Below are 19,707 nucleotides of genomic sequence, written 5' to 3'. Positions count from 1 at the left end.
TTAAAGAAAATATATCTTTAAAAACGTTACGGCTGACTGCCAAGTCATATTTAGCTCCATTTTTGTCAGGGAGAAAAATATTCTGAAAACTGTCCTCAAATCGAATTTCAGCTAAATTGCGCAAAATTTTAAAAATTTTGGGCTATCAGATCCGAAAAATATCCCCCGTTTGTGGTTTACATAAGGAATAATTTGGCTGAATAGGTCTCTTAAAAGAAAATACTTTTTAAATTAAAATATACTTAAGTTTGTGCCGCTCAATGAGGCGGCAAGTAGTTTTTACAATTGGATTGAAGCCATTATTAGGCATTGAAGCTATGTAAAACACCTACAATTTGGCTAACCTATCCCCATTCCACAACAGATAATTTAAAATCATTGTTTGTCTTTACTCATAAAATTCAAAGTATTCGAAAAAGGCAGATTTTTTCTTTTGCAGCAGTCTAGTAGATTATTTATCATATTTTTGGAAAAGCAAACACAGTATTTTAATTCTTTATAACTTAACTTTATTTTGTTTACCGAAGCAACGCAGCCTTCAGAGCGGAATGCGGTGCCTTCTTACATAACGAATTTTAAGGCTAGAGATCTATAGAGCCTAAGCAGTGGTACAATTGGATTGGTGGATTTGGTAAATGCAAAGGTGACTAAGTTTAAACAATCTCTCCTAATCATCCTTCATCAGGTTGTTATTTTTGTTGGAGCATTGAAAACATCAACGTCATCCTTCGCGGCCACCAGGCTCATGAGCAACGAAAATCATTAAATTTTACATCAGCGGAGAAAGAGCGCTTGGTGAAATTGTTCAGAAATCATCCATTTGTGGGCTCTTTTGACTGACGCATAATGTTCTTCCAGCTTTGAGATTTAATGTTTTGTGCTTTTCGCGTCAAGAACCTGGAGAGCCGATATTTGCCGTTTTACCTGGTGGAACGAATCGGGATCAGGTGTATATATTGCAAATAAATCACATGAATTAAAAAATAGTTTGGTTACATGTTCTGTAGAAGTTTTGATTAAAAATGAAAACCGGCATGAACAAAAATTTGAGCAGAGCCAATGTTGGTTGTTTGTTGTGGTGACAGAAGCGGATTCACGCTAAAATTGCAGCGCGGACTGAGTTCAAAACTCTGCACTTATTTTGTAGCGGCTGACAGCCCATCTCTGCAATCCCGAGTGAACCTCCTCCTCAGCATTTCTGGCGCTCCAACCGTTGGGAAGTGAGTGCCATTTCAGGTTCTGCTCAGTTAGCGATTATTAATGCGATTAATCGCAAAGTTTCCAATTATACCGAGTCAGGCTACGAGAGCTCTAGCCACCCAATTCACCCTTTTTTCTTTGCGTCTGGGGGTTTCGTGAACTTGAAGATCTGCCTCTGGAAGCCATTAGACATGTGTGACGGCGTCCCGATCACCTCCAGCGCCGAAAATCCCACCGTCTGCAGCAGGAACTCGGGGAACGATTCTGGGTAGAACTTCATCTTCTTGTAGTTCTCCAACGTTTGGCTCTGGAAATTATTAAAAAATTGCACTGTAGATAAAATTCAAACATATTTTTATATTCCAAGAAATACAATAGTTTAAACAAAAAGGCACTATTAAAAATAATGCTAATGAAATCAAGTCAGGTTAAATCTCTGTCATGATTTAAGAATTTTTACGCCAGTAATAAAGTATTAAAAATCATTACTGATTACTGACCCAGAAAAAAACTGTCGGCCATATTAAATTGCCAAGCCTTCTTTTTCATTTCATCTTTCTCATAATTTAAGTCAAATTCTGACACTTACGGTGACATTTTTCTTGAGGGTGTAGCTGCTGTAAGGCTGTGGCTCAAGGTAGAGCACGCCGCCTGGCCGCAGCTGCGCAAACATGCGCCTGAATGCGCGTTTCAGTCCGGCATCTCCGTGGTTCAGCTGGATCCACTTGGTCACGCTCAGACAGGTGATGACATCAAAGTGTTGCTTTTGCTCATCCACCATGCAGTCTTCTTTCAAAACATAGTCCCCCTGAAACAGCAGAAAGCAAAATCTGCTTTATTTTTGTTTAAGAAACATCATCCATGAACAGCAATCAGCAAAATCTACGAGACGATTTCACAGGGTCAGAGGGTAAAATTACCGAAGTTGATGAAATTTACACTAGAAATGAGTCTCTACTAGTTCAATTTTTTTTTTTTTGATAAAAATATTAATTTTTACATGTTTACGGGACAATTTTGGAAAACTTTGAGACCTCCATGTCTTTTCTCCCCGTGGTGTAATTTCAAAAATTAAGTATGTTTGGTTTCTATTTTTTATTTTGGAAGTGAAAAGGATTTTGGAATTTTAAAAATGAGTTCAAAGGTTGTCCCATAAATTTGTAATTTTCAGTGTTTCCAAGATACAGGAATATTCAATTTTGAATATTTGTTAACTCCAATTCTCCAGTTATAACCATCACGATTGCAAAAAAAAACTGCACAATTTTAGACTTGCCTTGACCCCCCTTGACCAGCTGAAGGGTTTAGGGGTACTTAACCACACTCCTTTCGACCCCTTGTAAAAATTTAACTGGCAAAAATCCAATTTTATCCTCCGACCTGTGAAATTTCGTCACAATAGATAAAAGATTCATGCTCAGGCCTAAAGCTCGAAAAATTGTCTGAAATTTTTTGGGCAAGGAAGACGGCATAATTTGAATAGACAGCAAGTAACGATCAAAGTTTATGGGTACATGCTAAATTTAGTTTATGGGGGGTGTTTGAAAATTTCATCAAGAAAAAGATCAAGGCCGCCACCAGATGTAACTACCTTAAGTCAGTCACAATGGTCTCATTTAATAATCAATTCTCGCAATTTTTGTTAGTCACAGAAGTAAGAATCAAGAACAATAAAAACCAATATTAATCTTCCAATTTGATAAAGATGAAGATGAGATGTCCTTCGTGTTATTCTAACAGAGTTTTATTCTCTTGTTTAACAGAAGTGTCGCCTATTCTCACATGCTTCCTTTCTTTGTAATGACCTGTGATAATAAAATGTATTCTATTATGACTAAATGTGAGAATAAACAAACATATAATGATGAACAGTTTACACAAGCAATTTCTGGAAATGGAAAAAATAATGTGGTTTGTTACAAATTTTTAGTTTGTGCAGCGACAAATTGTCCTTTAACTTTAAAATCTTTCCACATCTGCACGAGATGACGAGAGCCTCCTTCACTGTGATCAGATTACATGTATTAATAAAAGGGGTGGGACAATTTTCCTCATACGAATTGGGTTTGTAATCCGAGTTTTCTCGGTCATTTGTAATGGAGTTCAGAAATTTAGGAAAAAATTCTAGAAAAAGCTGGAGAATACCAGACAGGCAATTAAGCAAAGTCTGGTACTAGAGACAGTTTTATACTTGGCGCTGTCACTGTGATTTGGTACAAGTTCAGCTGTCATATGATATTCCTAGCAGAGATTCTTTTTGTTGATGCAGGTAATCACTGAAGAGCGATCTAAGATGGTCTAGGATTCGAGCGTCGTCACTCTCAGCTCAGCCATGAGGAAAACGAGGTGGAAAACAGGCGAGCTGCAGGAAGGGTTGAAATTATTTTCACGTCAAATCCAAGGCCTATAGAACGTCAGATGGAAGCTTTTCAGTCTTGAATGCATGGCGAAAATTTAACAATAACATTTGCTGTAATGGAGCTCAGCAAATAAATAATGTAAGTGATCCCAAAGGAAATGACGCAGAGGTTATGAATTATTTCAATTTTGCCTGGAATGTCTCGTCAATATTTGTCTGGATTTAAACAGAAGACAGTGTTTATCTTTGTCTAAGTGAAGAATTCTGCGTTTGTTTTGTTGATTCATCGTAAGGATAAGTGAGGAAAACCTTAACTCATGAATTAGTCAATAAAGGAAAATGGTGTCAAGTTGAATCCGCTCAACTAGACCTATTAAACATGTGGTAGAACTTAAAAACACACCGCTAGTTCAGCTCCTCCAAACTTTATGCATCTGAAAATTCCATGGATCACAATATATTCATATGAAAACTGTAAATTTTAATATCTCTGCAAGTGGTACACGTCAGGTCATTTGTACTTTCTATCATAGCTTTAAAGCTTAACTTACCGATGTCTACCATTTTTTTAATTATTTAAAGAGGCAAGAAAAATTGAATAGAAACCAAAAGAGCACACTGAAAACATAAAGCGGGTGACAACAAGATTCTATAAACATCAATACTCACGGAAACAAAGATCAGGTTTTTGAGAGTGGGTTTACTCGCCCGTAAATCCAATTCTTTCTTCTCATCCAACACAATTGACCTCTCTCCTGCCAAGAAGAGCCTTTGATTCTTAATGGCCTGTTTGATCAAGTCAGCGTCGATGTCAACGCCGACGACTGATTTGGCACCAAACAAGGCCATGGCGATCGTCAGCTCTCCGGAGTTGCATCCGATGTCAAGCACATCCTTGCCTTCAAACCGTTCTGGCCCTAGTAAGCTGTAAAATAATGATATCTCCAGTCATTTATTGATCAAACTTTATAGAGGTTTATAAAATATAGTTTCATTTTTGAAAATTTTGTATGAAATGACAAAAATTGTTTTTATTGGTTTGGAAATTGAAAGTAATTATTATCAAGCTTATAGAAATTTTTCCGGCCAAATAGGTCATGAAAATAAGGGATATTACATAACGTTTAAGTGACCCATATAATTCTAGTGTGTCTACCTTAAAAAACCGAAATAAACAAATGAAAACCTGGCTGCAAATTTGAGGTTTTTCCTAAAATAATTGACTACTGAAGATGTTTCTTATCAGTCTTACAAGTCATTTTTGTTATTTGCTAGTTTCACAAGTACTTTGCCATATGTATTTTTAAAGTGTTTTAATTTTTCAAGTTGAAGTTGATCAGACAATTATTATTCTTTAGAAATTTAGGTTCTTAAACTTCTGATATCAAAATGTCCAATTACTTAAAAATGAATAATTTGTTTTCTTTCCTTCAAAGCAGAAAAGATGAAAAATATTTCCAAATAAGAAAGTCTTTAATTTTTTTAAAAATTATCTTCTATTTAGAAAAATTTCAATTAAATTGATTGGCTTTTTCCATTTCTAGGTGAAAATAAGTGGGAAAGAGGGCCAATTGATTTGAATGAAACTTTGGTATGTTGATTGCCACTAGGAAGGTGATCAACTGAGAGTATTTCCTTTTTCTGAAATCCAAAATTTGGCTTAAAGGGGCACAAAATTGCCGGTTTTCAAAAAACACCAGTTAAGTTGCTTATTAGATTATATCAGCTTTTAAAAGAGAGCAATCGGGGGAAAAAACTCACCTTAGTGTCCCTGCTAGTTTGCATTTTTTTTATGAAATACTTTCAGTTTATACTCTATTTAGAGGAAATCAACATATCAAGTTTAATTAAACCACTTGACCTTCTCCAACTTATAGTCACCTGAAATAATAAAAAAGCACATCATCTGTGCGTGCTGGAAAATTTTTAACATCATTTTAATTTAAACAAAAAAATCTAATAAGTAACGCACTTGAGTCTGGGATCTCCAGGGCCATACTTCTTGACGCGGTAGCCATAGTACCGGTCGTAGTTGCCATAGCAGTAGGAGGAATGCTTTTTATCATTGGCAGCAGCGATGATGGAGGCAGTAACTATTTTCTTGTGCACTTTGCGCCGCCATTCTCCGGGCTGCGGCACGACAGGGCTTACGATTTCGGATATTGTGCGATTTGTCAGCGACTTGCGCATCAGGCTGAGTTTCATCGGGCGGCCGTTGCTGTCTGTCGGCGGCATTTCGCTCAGCTTGGCTTCCTTGGCGTTGGGCCCGGCCAGCGACGAGGCCTTACGCTTGCGCTTCCGCTTCTTGGTACTGCTCATTGGCGGAGCTAGCAGCTTCAGAGGGTCGGTAGGATCCAGTTCAGGCACCTCAATCTTCTCCTTTCGGTGTTTTGGTGTCGGCAGTGGAGACGATTTTGGCGTCACTGCGTTCATCAACCTAAAATGAATGAATTTTGATTTAGGACCATTCAATTAGAAATGAAAAACTTTGCTAATGTCAGCAGACTTCTAAGAGCAGGGCTTGCCGATTTTTCCCTATCTGTTTTTTCCACAGGTGGATTTTTCTAAGTAAAAAATAACATAAGAAATATAAATAACAAATGGCTCTTCTCTGCGCGGAAATAAATAAAGTACAATTTTTTAAATATAAGTAACGCTAAGTAAAATATTTTATAGATCGGCTGATTAGAGCAAAATGCTTGAATAGTGTCAATGACAAAATACCTTCCAAAGTGCACTACAATTTCCTCCATGATAAAGTCAACCTATAGATAGATTTTTTTCAAGAGGAACAATACTGTTTAGAAGAAACCCGCAATTAAAAATCGCTCAGCTCTACAGAGCAACATCACATTGCAAGGTTCTCCACAGAAAAACTGAGCATTGGAAACACGCTTTGTCTGGATAGTGCAGTGTTGAGATCATTCGAATTGCTCACTTCACATTCATAACATACAGAATTTTTGGAATTTTTCCTCAAATAATACTTACGTATATCTTATTACACGTCAAAAAATGACAAAAAGAAACGATTCTATCGTCCTCTGACATTTCATACGACGCCCCAGGCATTTATAAAAACGTTGTTGCATATTTTAAATTTTTCCTGATCACTCCAATCCATAAATAGCTTATTTTCTTAAAACCAGGGTTTTCCCTTATATTATCTTTCGCACAAGGTTTGCATTAGTGAAAAGTTTAAAATTTGCGATTTCATGTGAAAACAATCTAATGATTTATTGCTCCTATTTTTAAAAATTGGTTTCTCGCCTCATTATCTGTCTAGCCTTAATTTAAGACAAATCACACAGGGTTGCATTTTCTAACCACCCGATTTTCCACCATTGGTTTTAAACAGTTAATTTTTACAGTGCTTGCTTGGTTCATATTATGGAAGAAACTTCGGACATTCTTATTTAGCAAGTCGTTGTTTTATTAATGCCTACTAGTTTCAGCTGTCAACTGCAACACAATTTCAGGAAAAAAAATAAAATATATTCATTTTTTAACGAAAATAATTTCTTTAATAATTTTTCTTGCTGATATAATCCAGAATATAATAATTAGTATTCTGTGTATTTTTGCAATGGTTTAATATAAATTTTAATTTTTCTGTGAAATGAGGAGGAATTTCCGAATTTTTCTTCCTTGAATAAATTCTTAAGTGCGCGCGACCTTCAATAAATTCGGATTTCCAGTGACTGTGTCCTTAAGGAATTTTTGAATAAAAAACTTTTTAACGAAGGTTTTGGCAAACTGGAATTATACGCAAAAACCCACACATTAATTTGTCTGCCAGAAACTCGTTAAAAAATACTGGAAGTCCCTGATTTTTTGGTCTGTTTTGTGTTTCATTTTTGTTAAAATTTAAAATAAATTAAAGCGAACCTATTGGTTTCATCATCTTGCAGGCTCGCCAGATTGAGCGGATCATTGATGTTCCCTCCGAGTAGGAAAATTGTAGGCAATATATTGGACCCGCGTCTCATCCTCTTTGAAAGCCAATTTTTCTTGTTTCCCGAGTAAGTCCTCTTCTTACTTCGGAGTTCTCTGCTGCTATTGCTCGCATTGTTGGTTGCTGGACGTCCTGCTCCTCCCTCTTCCATGATACTTACGGGGGTTTCATGCTTTTTTCTCGGAAAAAAGCGTTTCCGTGGGCCTCGCTGCTCTGGCATAACACTTCTCTGGAGATCGGCGGTGGCCATTATGATCTGCAACATCAAATATTTACATTTAGTGGCGAGGCTAGAATAACAAGAGTCAAGTCACATGTGGCCAGGAGGTAGTGGAAGTTACAAAAAAGTAAAGAATACTAGCAAACTTTTATCTTTGGAACATAGAAATCACAATTTTTAATTCATATTATACAGGAATTTTAGAATTTGAATTTTTGACTTCCGCTGGCACTTCTTGATCAAATTGTTTACAAATTAGTTGAGTTTTACTAAGCTTTACCGGCCAACAATTTAGAACAGTTTGCATTGATGTCCTTGGCAAGTGGTTCATTTAGTCTATCTTTTGTTGAGTTTAGCAACAGCTTATCTCTACAATGAGCAATAATGAAATAAGGACCAAGTAAAAGTACACGTACTTCAGGTTTAGCTCAATTTCTTGAAATATGAAACTATTTTAGTCAATGGTTTATCGTTTGATTCCTCTCGTCGCGATCTATCCAAACGGAAACGGTGTGCGAATTTGTATGCAAGTTCCTCCCAAATTGTGAATTAGATCGTGATTTTACAATAGGGAGACAGTTTTCGTCGCTTGAAAATTCGTAGCGTAAAAATGTTGAAGCCGAAGTTCTTGAAAATTTAAACAACGAACTTGGAACATAGATCATTTTTCCATTTTCAGTGCATATTCAAGGTAAAAACTTGATTCTTGGATTTTAGCAGCATATACATACTGCTTTAATAGAAAAAAAAAACATCTGCAAGATGGGATTATTTTTTGCGAGTTTGACAAAGTGGTCGCATCTCGTTTCCAACTGGTTTTATTACGAGCATTGCATAACGTTGCACCAAGCCCCTGTGTCACCAGCTGTAAAATCATGTTTTATTCCTCTCTCTATACGCACGATGCTATCTTTCAAATATGGTTAATTCCACTCTGATAGTGTTATGCTAACAGTTTTGCAGTCCATTCACACGAATCTTTAGCAACCGTTTCAACGCAAATAAGAAGTTTTAACAAAAATAAAAAAATTGCTGAAACCTAAACTTCAACCAGGTGCATGGCAACTGTTTTGCAATATTTGATACTTGACAATGAAAAAAATCGAATGCCCGATTTTATGAACTTAAATTGATACCATTCAATTTTCTTGGAAATGCATTTAAATTTGGAACTCTGCCCACTTCCCGAATTATTTCTCGGAGCCAATTCAACAATTTCACGTCCTTGAATGACCTTGAGATGGTTGGTATGGAGAATATCAGAGAAGATTGATATATTTACCAGCAAATAGCATCCCCTTTTGTGATAGCCAAGCGATGAAAAATTGTGGCTCATTGTCTGTGCAACAAAACATGCTTATCGTGGCCGATGATAATGGCTTTCATTCACTCGGATCATCACGAGGCAAAATTAATCTTCTGGTTAAAGTAGATGTGCACAGAAAAATTATGCAAATCTATTCCTCTTTGCTTAAAAAATCCCTAAAAATTTGGAACAAGATGAAATTTTTACAGTTTGCCGTTTAAATTTCTGAGAAAACCGGATAAAAGGTTTGCAAGCTGATCAAGTTAAAAATCATGATTTATTTCACCGGAAGGTAAAATTTTCCTCATAATTCGCATATCATCAAATATCAACGAGGGGAATAGAAATCAAACGAAAAATAATAAGTAACCGTTGAATTTTTAGAGATAATCTGAAATTTAATTGGTTATCGGTTCTGATTTCATCAAATGATACTAAAAGGTTGAACAAATTTCAGTAAAAATTTCAGACTAATTTCAAATTGCTATCCTGATAAATCAATTTTTAAATTTAAAAAATATATATTGACTGGCACGATAATCTTATTGCCAGTGCCAGACAGCATTTAAAAGTTCAGTTTATGAATAAATTAAAAGAAGTGACGCTCAAGCCAAGCCTGAGCAACTCCACTTGAATAATGAATTGAAACAGGTATAGCATATTTATCTTGAACGGAAATTGCGTTGTTTCAGTGCGATTCAAGCGCGCTGGGAAGTAAAAATACTGTCGGCGACAGACGGAAAATGTTTTGTGTTTCATTCCACTTTTCCGCTTCCATGCCCGCCTATCGATCACGCACAGTGAAATAGAAAGGCGCTCCCAGCCCAGGAAGGTTCAATAATTTGTTTCAATATCTGCCAAACTCCGATATTGTTTCCATTCGCAATCATGCTAGTTTGCTCTATTCGGCGGTCAACGTCTTCTTTGTTGCGTGTGCAAACGCAATTTTTTTTATCTAAACGTTGCGGCTAGATTTGCATTATGTTGTGACCGGTCGCGCAATGTTCCTCCATTACCCCCATGATTTTTTTTCTTAAATTGCAAGCGTATATTTACCAAATATTTAAATTTTATGCATAAATAAATGCGAGTTATGTTACGATGCAGCACCCTGATAAATGATAATGACGAGAAATGAAGCTGAAATTATTACAAGTGTCGCTCACCTGGAAAATAAGCTAAATGAAAATGGGGGTTCCCATCCAGGGTAGCATTAATTTGCTTATCATTCGTTTTTTCACCTCTGGTTTTACTACTCAATTTTTCCTGTTTTCCCTTGTGGAAGTCTAAAATTTGCGGTTGTGGTAGTGGTCAAAATATCCTCTACTGTGCAGATTTTTTCTTTTAAATTGCCTCATTCTTCAAAAATTTATCTCCAAAAATTTTCAAGTCGAAGTCATAAGCTTATAATTAGAATATTTATTATTTAAAACTGGGATACAAACATTGCCTGCAAGAAATAGGTATAAATGGAAAAAATGGTTTTTAACACTTCACTGCATTTAAAAATGCGTTTTTTGCAACCCTGTTACCATCGTCAAAAATTTACTTAAGAAAAAATCAACGCCAATTTCACTCTGGAGAAATTTGATTATGTTTCGCGATTCCATTCCGACCCTATTTAACTTACTATTTTCAATAAAAAAAATTATGCATGAATTGAAGGAAAATGGAAAATTTGTAATTTATTTTTTTCATTAGTAGAATGTAATACTAGCTTCAGTGTTTGATACTCCTGTAGGAGGTATTGCAGCCCCTGTGGTAAGTCTCCTATCTTCTTCCCCCTCTCCTTGCATGCTCATAGGCAATCTACAAGGCATCAAGCAAGCACCCAAAAAAAGGCGCCAAAGCCACCGTGCAGGGTGTGGGGGCGCGAGCGCGAGGCAAAAACATAATAATGGAACAATCGACTGTTGCACTTTAAGTAGAATTCGTTTTTCAAATTAATAAAAGAAGAAACAATAGTTTTAACCACTTTTACTATATGCGCGTCAGTGTTAGTACGTATAAATAAATAAATAAATAATGATTTTATGATTAAGAGGGAACAATATTGTTCAATCAGAAGACGTGGCGGTCGAGAACAACCCGGCAATCAATTAAAATAAGACACGGAATTAATTTTAGCTTTGTAATATCTTATTGCGCCAATGATGCAGCAGAAGTAAAAGTGTGAAGATGAAGTCAGGAATACCCTTGCCGTGAGCAGGTGCACTTTGCGAAATTTCGCAATAATTCGCATCGCTCGTGAAGAGCTATTATTCAATGCTCAGTTCCCCCACCAATGCCATCAGGCAAAAAATAATGAGACAATATAATTATGAGCACGTGTGCTAAAACTTTAAGTGGATATATGATTAATACAAACCCTAAAAATTAAACAATGCCATGTTTTGATGTGAAAGTTACAATACATATGATTCAATTTATAATAGTGTCAATGATTCAGAACGAGGCAATAATTCAAGCTTGCATAAATTTTAATTTTTTTAATAATCAACTCTCCAAGGCACGGTATAAAATAATTCGTTTTATACTATAAAAAATCGACTGTCGCTTATTAAAAAGGAATGAGGCGCACCATAAGCTTGTCAGCTACCGATTTAGTGTTTAAACAACGAGTGTCATTACAAAATTGAGTGCGAAAACGAGTCATACGTGCACACTGACACGATATAAATTGCAGTCCGAATGCCAGGAGCTCTACATGCACCACAGTGTAAGCGCATAACGCCCCATGTTAATCCCGGGAACCCACAACTCAGAATGGAGAAATTCAATATGGACGACTACGTCGGACCAACTCAAATATGGGGCTGTAAATTCCTGATATTTCGGTTCAAGTTAATGTTATCGAGTTTGGACCGACGTAAAATCATTGAGGGAGTTTCTTACCATATAACAGTCCACTCTTCCGCCTTCCGGGAAGCTTTCTTGAGCTGAAATTACCTAAAAAGTAGTGATCTCGTTGACACGATGCAGCCGAGAGTAGCTAGAGATTCCTTATTCACCAGAGTGAGTGAGTTCGGTCGCACGATCCCTTAAGTAGGGAGCGGAGCGTTTTTCCTGTTCTCCGCTGTCGCTGCAGTGCGTGAGTGGAGTGCGCTGTGGTCGTGGTTCGTTTTGCTGTCTGATGTTGTTTCTGTTTTATGTCGCTAGGTGGGGTAACAACTGGGCATATGAAGAACGCTGGTTACTTTTATATATGATTTTGTGAGAGTAAAGCAGCGCCTCTTGCGGTATGGTTGCACAACTTATTTCACCAACAACGTGCCGTGTAGAACAAGAAGTGTTGACACTTCAGCCTCTCACCGCTAACAGGGATGTGGCGTTAAAATAGAAGTCGCTGCTACTGCTGCTTTTAGCCCAAAATCGCAATGCGCATGCTTCAACTCCACCCACCACAGGCACCACACAAGGAGGTCTTCCAACTCTGCACTGCATTCGCACAGCCCGAATGTTTTGCTTTACTACGCCTCTTTATTCAGCTGTGAGCGCGACCCGCGGATTGATTAATTAATCAATGTTAATGCGGCGCTAATTGACTTTCGGCCGCGTTCCGGTGTGGCAGCTCGAATGACGAACGAGTGACTTCTTCGGTGTTGATTTTTCTCGCGGGATCCAGGTAAAAATGTACGTCCAAACGGTTATTGATTCGGAGCCGCATTGATCTCGCCGTTTTTGCATGCGAGCCGTTCGGGTTCGATTTTTGTGTTTTTCGTGCATTCCGCGGCCGTGACAAGCAATTTCGCCACCACCCGCAACGAACCCCGCTGCCCACTTGCATCGTCATTCTCTTACTTCTTAATTGTCAAGCAGACGTGGCGAAGACGCCGCTGCTTTTTATCTCGATCATGCGACAGTCCAACCTGTTAGGCTGATGCATTATTTATTTATGCTAATCCACCTGGAACGTCCAGGACGTGTATTTATAACCTCTTCTCTATTTCCACGTTCCACGCCAGCACGCTCGTCGTGTGTGCATTATTTCCAGACACGTAATAATTTACCTCCCGCGCCCCACGCACGGCTTTCGCCAGTTAATTAACATCAGTCTTGCTTGTTGTTGCTCGCAGAATGGGTCAGACGTTATCGGAACCTGTGACCGATAAAGAGTCGGCGTGCTGCCAAAATGAGCACCTTAAGGTCGGTTCCAGCAGCATGCAGGGGTGGAGGATTAACATGGAAGACTCGCATTGCCACATTCTCTCGCTCCCTGACGACCCTGGCACCGCCTTCCTCGCGGTCTACGATGGACACGGAGGTGAAGTGGCCTCCTGAATTTTCTACTTCAAGTCCTAATTTTACGTTTGACTGACCAGGTGCTAAAGTTGCTCAGTATGCCGGCGCAAATCTTCACAAGTTCATCATTAAACAGCCGGAATATGAAACGGGAAACATCGAAGAGGCTTTGAGAAAGGTTTGCTAATCGACTCATTTATTAAATCATTTTGAACGTTTTTTACTATCTATGTTTTGAAACCAAAATAATAAATGTCATTTTTACTGTACAGCCAGATGTTTTGGCCCCACAGGCCTCATCAGCTGCACTTAACCAGTTTAAAATACAACACACAAAACAGAAATTTTGGTCCAAGGGGAAAAACTCGTTCTCCCTTTTCTCCATCTTTTCTTTTAGCTCTTCAGCTTAGAGAAAATCCTGGAAGTAAATTTATTTTTGTAAAGGCTATAAAACAAAGGGCTTTTTTTTTAAATCAAATGATTTTATATTTACAAAATCTACCACTTTTTCAAGCTCACTTTTGTGAGTGCGATAGCGGTTTTTTGTTTGCCATACTTTTACGGTTCAAGATAATGAGTTTTATGTAAAGAGTGGAGCTTTGCATTGATGATTTAAACCCTTCCTGCTAATGGGGAGTTTTTTTTATCTAAAAAATACGAATCGCTTTTTGTCAAACTTGATAAAATGTACCAGAGAGTTCCTGAAGGGTCCTGACAGCGTGAATGTGTATCTTATTTTTTTAATTCATTTTATTTCGTGCACTTTCAATAAATTCGAAAAATAAAAAATAAATCATTTCATGTCTAATTTTTTAAGGTGGATAATTTTTCATTATATTATAATAAAATAGATATTGGCGCAGAAAAACTTATCAGACTGACCACAATTTGCATTAGTCTGACCCAAAAATAAAAGGTTTCAGTCTCGCATTTTATGCCTATAGTACGAAACAAAAACTTAATTAGAAAAGCAGGGTGAAATCTGGAATAACGGGCACGCTGGAGTGAAAAAAATCATGAATATCTCACAAACTTGGCACCAAATAATGCTTAATTGGATGGCCCTACCAATTTTATAAAAAAGCTACTTGATGAATTTTTTTGATATTTTTTATTTTTAAAATTTGATTTTCTACAGAAAGACCTTTTGGGTTTTTTTAAATATGGTACACAATGTATGAAGTTTGTATAGCATTCCTAGAAATATTGTGGGCTGGAGAAATCTGTATTTTCGAGATGCGGAAGGTCATAGGTTGAATCAGGGTATTTTAAGATCAGGTGAACAGCATCATAATTGCACAATCGGTTGGATTTTACCCTTGGAACATGCCTTGGGTCACTCCTGAGGTCAGAAAATACCATCAGAGCAGGCAAGAAATTGAACCCTAGCGTCAGGGTAGTCCTCGAAATATCGATATAGTAGCGACTTTAATGACGCCGTACGGAATTAGTTTGATCTGCAAAATTTGAGCACCAAGTCATGCGCTTTTAGAATAATATGTGCAATTTGGCTCACAATCAGAGTACCTTTCGGGTTCACAGGGACAAGATTATGGATACATCAGGGTTGTTCCTGAGCACCCTGGTACTTCCCCAATATTAATATTAAGCTTTACCTCAAACCCTAAGATTGTTTTTAATTTAAATTTTTAGTCAGCGGTTATTTTTTAACAAGGAAGCCCCCCTGGTTTAATCTAATCCATAAAAGCAATCATTAGTCTGTACAGGGTTTTAGAAATTACTCCCAAATAAATTATTTACCTCCCCAAATGAAACAATACATACCAGAAAATGCCGTGATGCCATGTTGATTTTCCTAATTAAATTAAGTTAATTATCCCCCTAAAATTAAGAAAATAAATTTTCGGTTAGTCATTGTCATATAAAGCAATTACCGTAATTAGTCTGCGGTTTGTCATCGCAATTTAAATTAAATCATTTCGCCATCAGGGCTTTCTGGCGTTGGACCAAGCAATGTTGGCAGAAGAGAGTCTGCGAGATGAGATGGCCGGCTCGACAGCGATCGTGGTTCTCATAAAAAACGACACACTGTATTGTGTAAGACTCTATTCTCAGTCGGTCGGGCATGAAATAATGTTTGCGGTAGGCCAACGTCGGCGACTCGAGGGCGATCGCGTGCGTGGCGGGCAGGGAGGAGAGCCTGTCCAACGACCACAAGCCCAGCTACCCATCAGAGAAACGGAGGATACGCGCCGCCGGCGGCTGGGTTGAGTCCAACAGGGTCAATGGCAACCTGGCCCTCTCCAGGGCGCTTGGCGATTTTGTCTTCAAGCGCAACGAGTCTAAATCGGCCGAGGAGCAGGTCGTTACAGGTGTGGTTCGATATTTTCTTATTTGCTTGGAAGGGAAAGTGGGAATTTTCAATTCTGATCGATTTTTTTTTATTGCAGCTCTGCCGGATGTGGAGGTGAGAACAGTTACTCCGGAATGGGAGTTTGTACTGCTTGCCTGTGATGGAATTTGGGACGTCATGGGTCGATCTGTAAGTATTGCTTTACAAGAATGGTGATATCAATAGCCGATAGTGCTAACAAGAAAACCCTGGGTTTGTTCCGCTCCAACATGCAAATTTTTTCCTCAAACGTGAAGACTAACCTGAAATTAGAAGAAAATGACCAATAAAATTTTTAGCTCTAGCATCATTTCAGAGTTGCAAAGCCAAACATTAGTATGGCGTCTTGTGGGGGTTCCAGCGTTACATTTTTAAAAAGGTGCAATGTGCTCCTATCATGATATAATTTGGTATGCATTATCTCTAACGAGACGAATTGACTGATTTTAAACTTTGAATTTCTAATCAAATCCTATATTTCTGTGATACTTAACGCAAGGGATACTTTTCGATTTGAATGATACCCTCAAAGAAATTAAAGGATTAAATACTTAACTGAAAATATATTTTTCAAAAAAAGGGAAATAAAACTAGTTGGAATGAAATTATTTTTAACATTTGTAATAATTAGAAGAATTTTGAAAATAATTATTACGAAACTCATTTAAAATGGAAGGGATAATTTGATTTCCACATATTCAATTCTTGAATTGGTTGCACTCACATTGTGAGTGGTTTTATTTTTACGCAGCTAGGAGCTAGAATAAAGACTTAAGCGTAAGCTGATACTTTATTACGTTGTTGTTAATCACGCAACGTCAATTCTTCTGGCGACAAACTTTTATCAAGGTTGCACGAGAAATACGCAAGCAAGACAGTCGTAAACAACTGCTCGCAGTTTGAAATTTGTGCTTTTACAAATTACTTTTGCACTTACGTTACAAGTTACTTACTAGTCTTGGTTTAAGGTCTGAATTAAAACCGAAGTCTTTATGGGTGTTACATATTTATGTTTCCAAAAAGCTAATTCATTTTTACTTATGAAGAAATTTTTAAATGTAATATACAAGTCGTTCACCAGTAAACAATAAGTGAGGCAACAATCCAAATAGTTTGAATTTTAAAGAATTTTTAAGTAAGATAATGATCAATATCGTAAAATTTCAAACAAAATCGATTCCACACACTTCATCTAGAAGCTATTAAAAAACTCATGCATCTCCCAAATTTTTGCTTAATTGATTTCCAATTCTCTAATTCAAACTTTAAACATATTAAAAGATTCAACGGAACTCTGAAGAGCTTCAAAATTTGTCTGTTGAAATTATTACAAATTTGAGTGCCATGAATTAATAATGAGTATTTTATTTCTGGGCGTTAAAAAAATCCAGAAACGTGAAGAGGCAGAAATAAAACAGAAAAGGATAAAGGTCTTTGTTCTGCTGCACTTAACAAAGCAGCTGATATCCGCGTGACTCGAAAAGAGAAAACATTGTTCAATAGTGACCTAAATTCCATGTCACTCACCTATGCTTAGTCACTGGTTTTTACAGGCAAATTTCTGCCACAAAATGCAAGAAATTGATTATATGAATTTATCTAACTTCAAATTAATATGTGGACGATAATTACGAAAATCACTTGTCGATCATGTTGAAAATAAAAATATAATCGATTTTTTCGTTCTTAAAAATGAAAGGAATTGACCAAAAACATATAGAAGTATGAGAAATTATAGTTAAATTATGTTTTTCAAAATTCATTCACGGGTTGAATGTAAAATTGCATCTTATGTGAAATTTAAAAAAGTGTTTGTCAAGGTGTTAAGAAATATTGATAACGTTAAGTAAAATCCCTGATATGTTGCTCTATTATTCAATTTTGATGTTATTTATTGTTGTGTTCAATTATTCTGATTAGTATTGCATCAGCCAAGGTGTTAAATTAGTAGATAAAATTAAACACAATACGGCTCTAATCTGTGGATTTACATGCAGAATGGGTGACCGGCATATGTAGTATTTTTGCTCTGCACTTTCCGTGGGCTATGAGCTCACCAGGTCCCAAGTCCCAATAACACCGCCGAGCGGATAACATGGGGCCCAATGTGGCCATCTTTTCGCCTCCCCGCACCGAGGTCTTTGATTGAAACGCCAGACATTTGTCCCTAAAGCCGCTGGAAAGGTGCCGAAACCAGCAAGTGGCGAGTCGGCACAAGTGCGCCTCCCAGCAGTCCCAGCCCATTGAGCTATTTGAGCATTTTGAGTCATTTAGCTAACCACCTTTTGCCATCTCTGACATTGGGCAGCCAGTGTTAGATCCCTGAACTTCTCAAATAACTCCCATTGCTTTGACACTCCTGAGAATGCTTTTTACTGATTTAAAAGAAATCGACTACTAAACTGGGTTCTCATCAGGTTAAATAACCCCCTCTAACTAAAATTTAAAATCCCAAGAGTTTCTTTTTAAATATACGTATATTGTCTACACATATTAAGTGTACATTTTGCTTTTTTTAAAAGGATTCGACGTTTTCCATAAACACACCTGTAAATATTTTGTATTAATGCAATTAACAATATTTTTTTTCAATATTGACTGATTAAAATTATCCAGTTGAGAACAAATAAATCTGAGTCTCGAAATCATGTGAAACTCAGTCACTCGCCTTTAAAGCAACAAAATTTTCCCTAATAAATGCACAACCCCAAAATTTCATTAATGTTATGCAACGCAGAATTTCTGATTTCCGAGCTTGTTCTAATCCTGTTTAATCATTTCGCAGGAGGTTTGCGACTTTGTGCGGCTGCGCCTCTCGACCGGGATGGAGCCGGAAGTGATCTGCGAAGAGCTGATGACCCGTTGTCTGGCGCCGGACTGCCACATGGGCGGCCTCGGCTGCGACAACATGACTGTGGTGCTCGCCTGCTTCCTGCACGGCGAGTCCTTCTCGCACCTGGTGGCCAAGTGCGCGAGGCCGGCGGTCAGACCGGTCGACGAGCTCGCCTGGTAAATTTGTCCCTCAGCATTGTGTTTGGATTGCAGCACAATAATCAATCAATCTCACTGTCAGTACACTAATAATAATATTTTAATATGTGATAGTCACGTGTCATAAGAAGGAAAATGAAAGAGAGAGAAAGAGAGCCAACTATTGAAAAATTAAATTCTAAGGAACTGTTTTCCCACATGTTCAAATCTCGAAAATCAAACACTGTTACGTTTACCTTTTAATCTGTAGTTGGAGATTTTATTTTTTAAAATTGGTCGGTTATATTGTTGCACACTTTTTAATCTTTTTTAAAGTTGATTTTTACGTTATTTTGAATGATTCCAAAACTGCCACTAAACTCTTAACCTCACGAACACACATCCTATACCTGCTCACTCGCAACTTTTGTGTAGCAATTTCAATTCTTTCCTCGCGCCACAAATTTCGTCTCACTGGATTTGTTAAAGTCAACGAACTCATGCCCAACTTCCGAAATTCTTCCTGTAAACTGTAATTATTTTAGCTAGTCAACGCGAATGCCCCACGATGATGTGTCAGAGGGAGCCTCAATTCGATTTTAGTTAATAGTGCAATTTTTTCTCTAGACACCGTTTACATTACAACATTTTAGTGTATGCTTATGTGTTCTCTATTTTACATCACTTGCTTAGTGCGTACTTAAAGTGACTTGTAAGAGAAGATAAATATGTATTGAGCAGAAGATAAAATATATATTAATTCAGGTTATATTGTTAACTGCCACGTGTTTCATTTGTTTGCTACCATTCCTTTTCGAAATCAATTATTGGATGTTATAGAGAACATTTTGAAATTTAGAAATATTTCATGTGATCAAAATTTATTCTTACACAGTAAACATTTGACCGTTCCTGAGTATCTAATATAAATGGAGCAGATCCGAAATTGACATATAAGGCAAAATGAGAAATAAACTTTTAATGTACACCTTTCTTGACAAGTTTAAAAACTTAAAAGTAGTTTTGGATTATGTAAAGATGTTTGGGAATTTAAGATGACGAGCAGCTTCTATGTGTCTGATTAACGTTTGAATGCCAAATG

The 19,707-nt window shown here is 37.2% G+C and overlaps 2 protein-coding genes across 4 annotated transcripts; one reads left to right on the top strand and one right to left on the bottom strand.

Moving 5' to 3' along the window:
• Positions 1-486: 486 nt before the first annotated feature.
• Positions 487-12,095, bottom strand: LOC135934833 (7SK snRNA methylphosphate capping enzyme-like). 2 transcript variants are annotated; one of them, XM_065476829.1, is made up of 7 exons: positions 11,936-12,095; positions 7,448-7,770; positions 5,532-5,996; positions 4,229-4,484; positions 1,790-2,008; positions 1,292-1,507; positions 487-1,239 (listed from the first exon to the last, which is right to left on the bottom strand). In XM_065476829.1, the coding sequence occupies exons 1-6, from the start codon at positions 11,936-11,938 to the stop codon at positions 1,325-1,327; spliced, it is 1,449 nt and encodes a 482-aa protein (XP_065332901.1). In that variant the 5' UTR covers positions 11,939-12,095; the 3' UTR covers positions 487-1,239; positions 1,292-1,324. The 2 variants fall into 2 exon arrangements, with proteins under 2 accessions (XP_065332901.1, XP_065332900.1); XM_065476828.1 differs by having other exon boundaries at positions 487-1,507.
• A 346-nt stretch (positions 12,096-12,441) lies between these two features.
• On the top strand, positions 12,442-19,383 carry LOC135934834 (probable protein phosphatase 2C T23F11.1). Of its 2 annotated transcripts, none has more exons than XM_065476831.1 (7): positions 12,442-12,665; positions 13,117-13,304; positions 13,363-13,460; positions 15,233-15,340; positions 15,390-15,615; positions 15,694-15,785; positions 18,421-19,383. In XM_065476831.1, the coding sequence occupies exons 2-7, from the start codon at positions 13,118-13,120 to the stop codon at positions 18,646-18,648; spliced, it is 939 nt and encodes a 312-aa protein (XP_065332903.1). In that variant the 5' UTR covers positions 12,442-12,665; position 13,117; the 3' UTR covers positions 18,649-19,383. The 2 variants fall into 2 exon arrangements, with proteins under 2 accessions (XP_065332903.1, XP_065332902.1); XM_065476830.1 differs by having other exon boundaries at positions 12,442-12,673.
• The last annotated feature ends 324 nt before the right edge of the window (positions 19,384-19,707 follow it).

Source organism: Cloeon dipterum, chromosome 1 (genome assembly GCF_949628265.1).
Source record: "Cloeon dipterum chromosome 1, ieCloDipt1.1, whole genome shotgun sequence".
Lineage (NCBI taxonomy): Eukaryota > Metazoa > Arthropoda > Insecta > Ephemeroptera > Baetidae > Cloeon > Cloeon dipterum.
Note: the sequence above shows the minus strand (reverse complement) of the source record. Positions and strands in the feature narration are given on the sequence as shown.

What these genes read in the sequence shown, in the direction of transcription:
- LOC135934833 (XM_065476828.1), bottom strand. An exon ending in CAAGATGATGAAACCAATAG is followed by an intron (nt 5,997 to 7,447) that starts GTTCGCTTTAAT and finishes CATTCATTTTAG; the next exon opens with GTTGATGAACGCAGTGACGC. An exon ending in AAAACCTGATCTTTGTTTCC is followed by an intron (nt 2,009 to 4,228) that starts GTGAGTATTGAT and finishes CTGCTGTTTCAG; the next exon opens with GGGGACTATGTTTTGAAAGA.
- LOC135934834 (XM_065476831.1), top strand. Translation starts at nt 13,118, where the DNA reads ATGGGTCAGACGTTATCGGAACCTGTGACCGATAAAGAGTCGGCGTGC. An exon ending in AAAACGACACACTGTATTGT is followed by an intron (nt 15,341 to 15,389) that starts GTAAGACTCTAT and finishes TGTTTGCGGTAG; the next exon opens with GCCAACGTCGGCGACTCGAG. An exon ending in GGGACGTCATGGGTCGATCT is followed by an intron (nt 15,786 to 18,420) that starts GTAAGTATTGCT and finishes ATCATTTCGCAG; the next exon opens with GAGGTTTGCGACTTTGTGCG.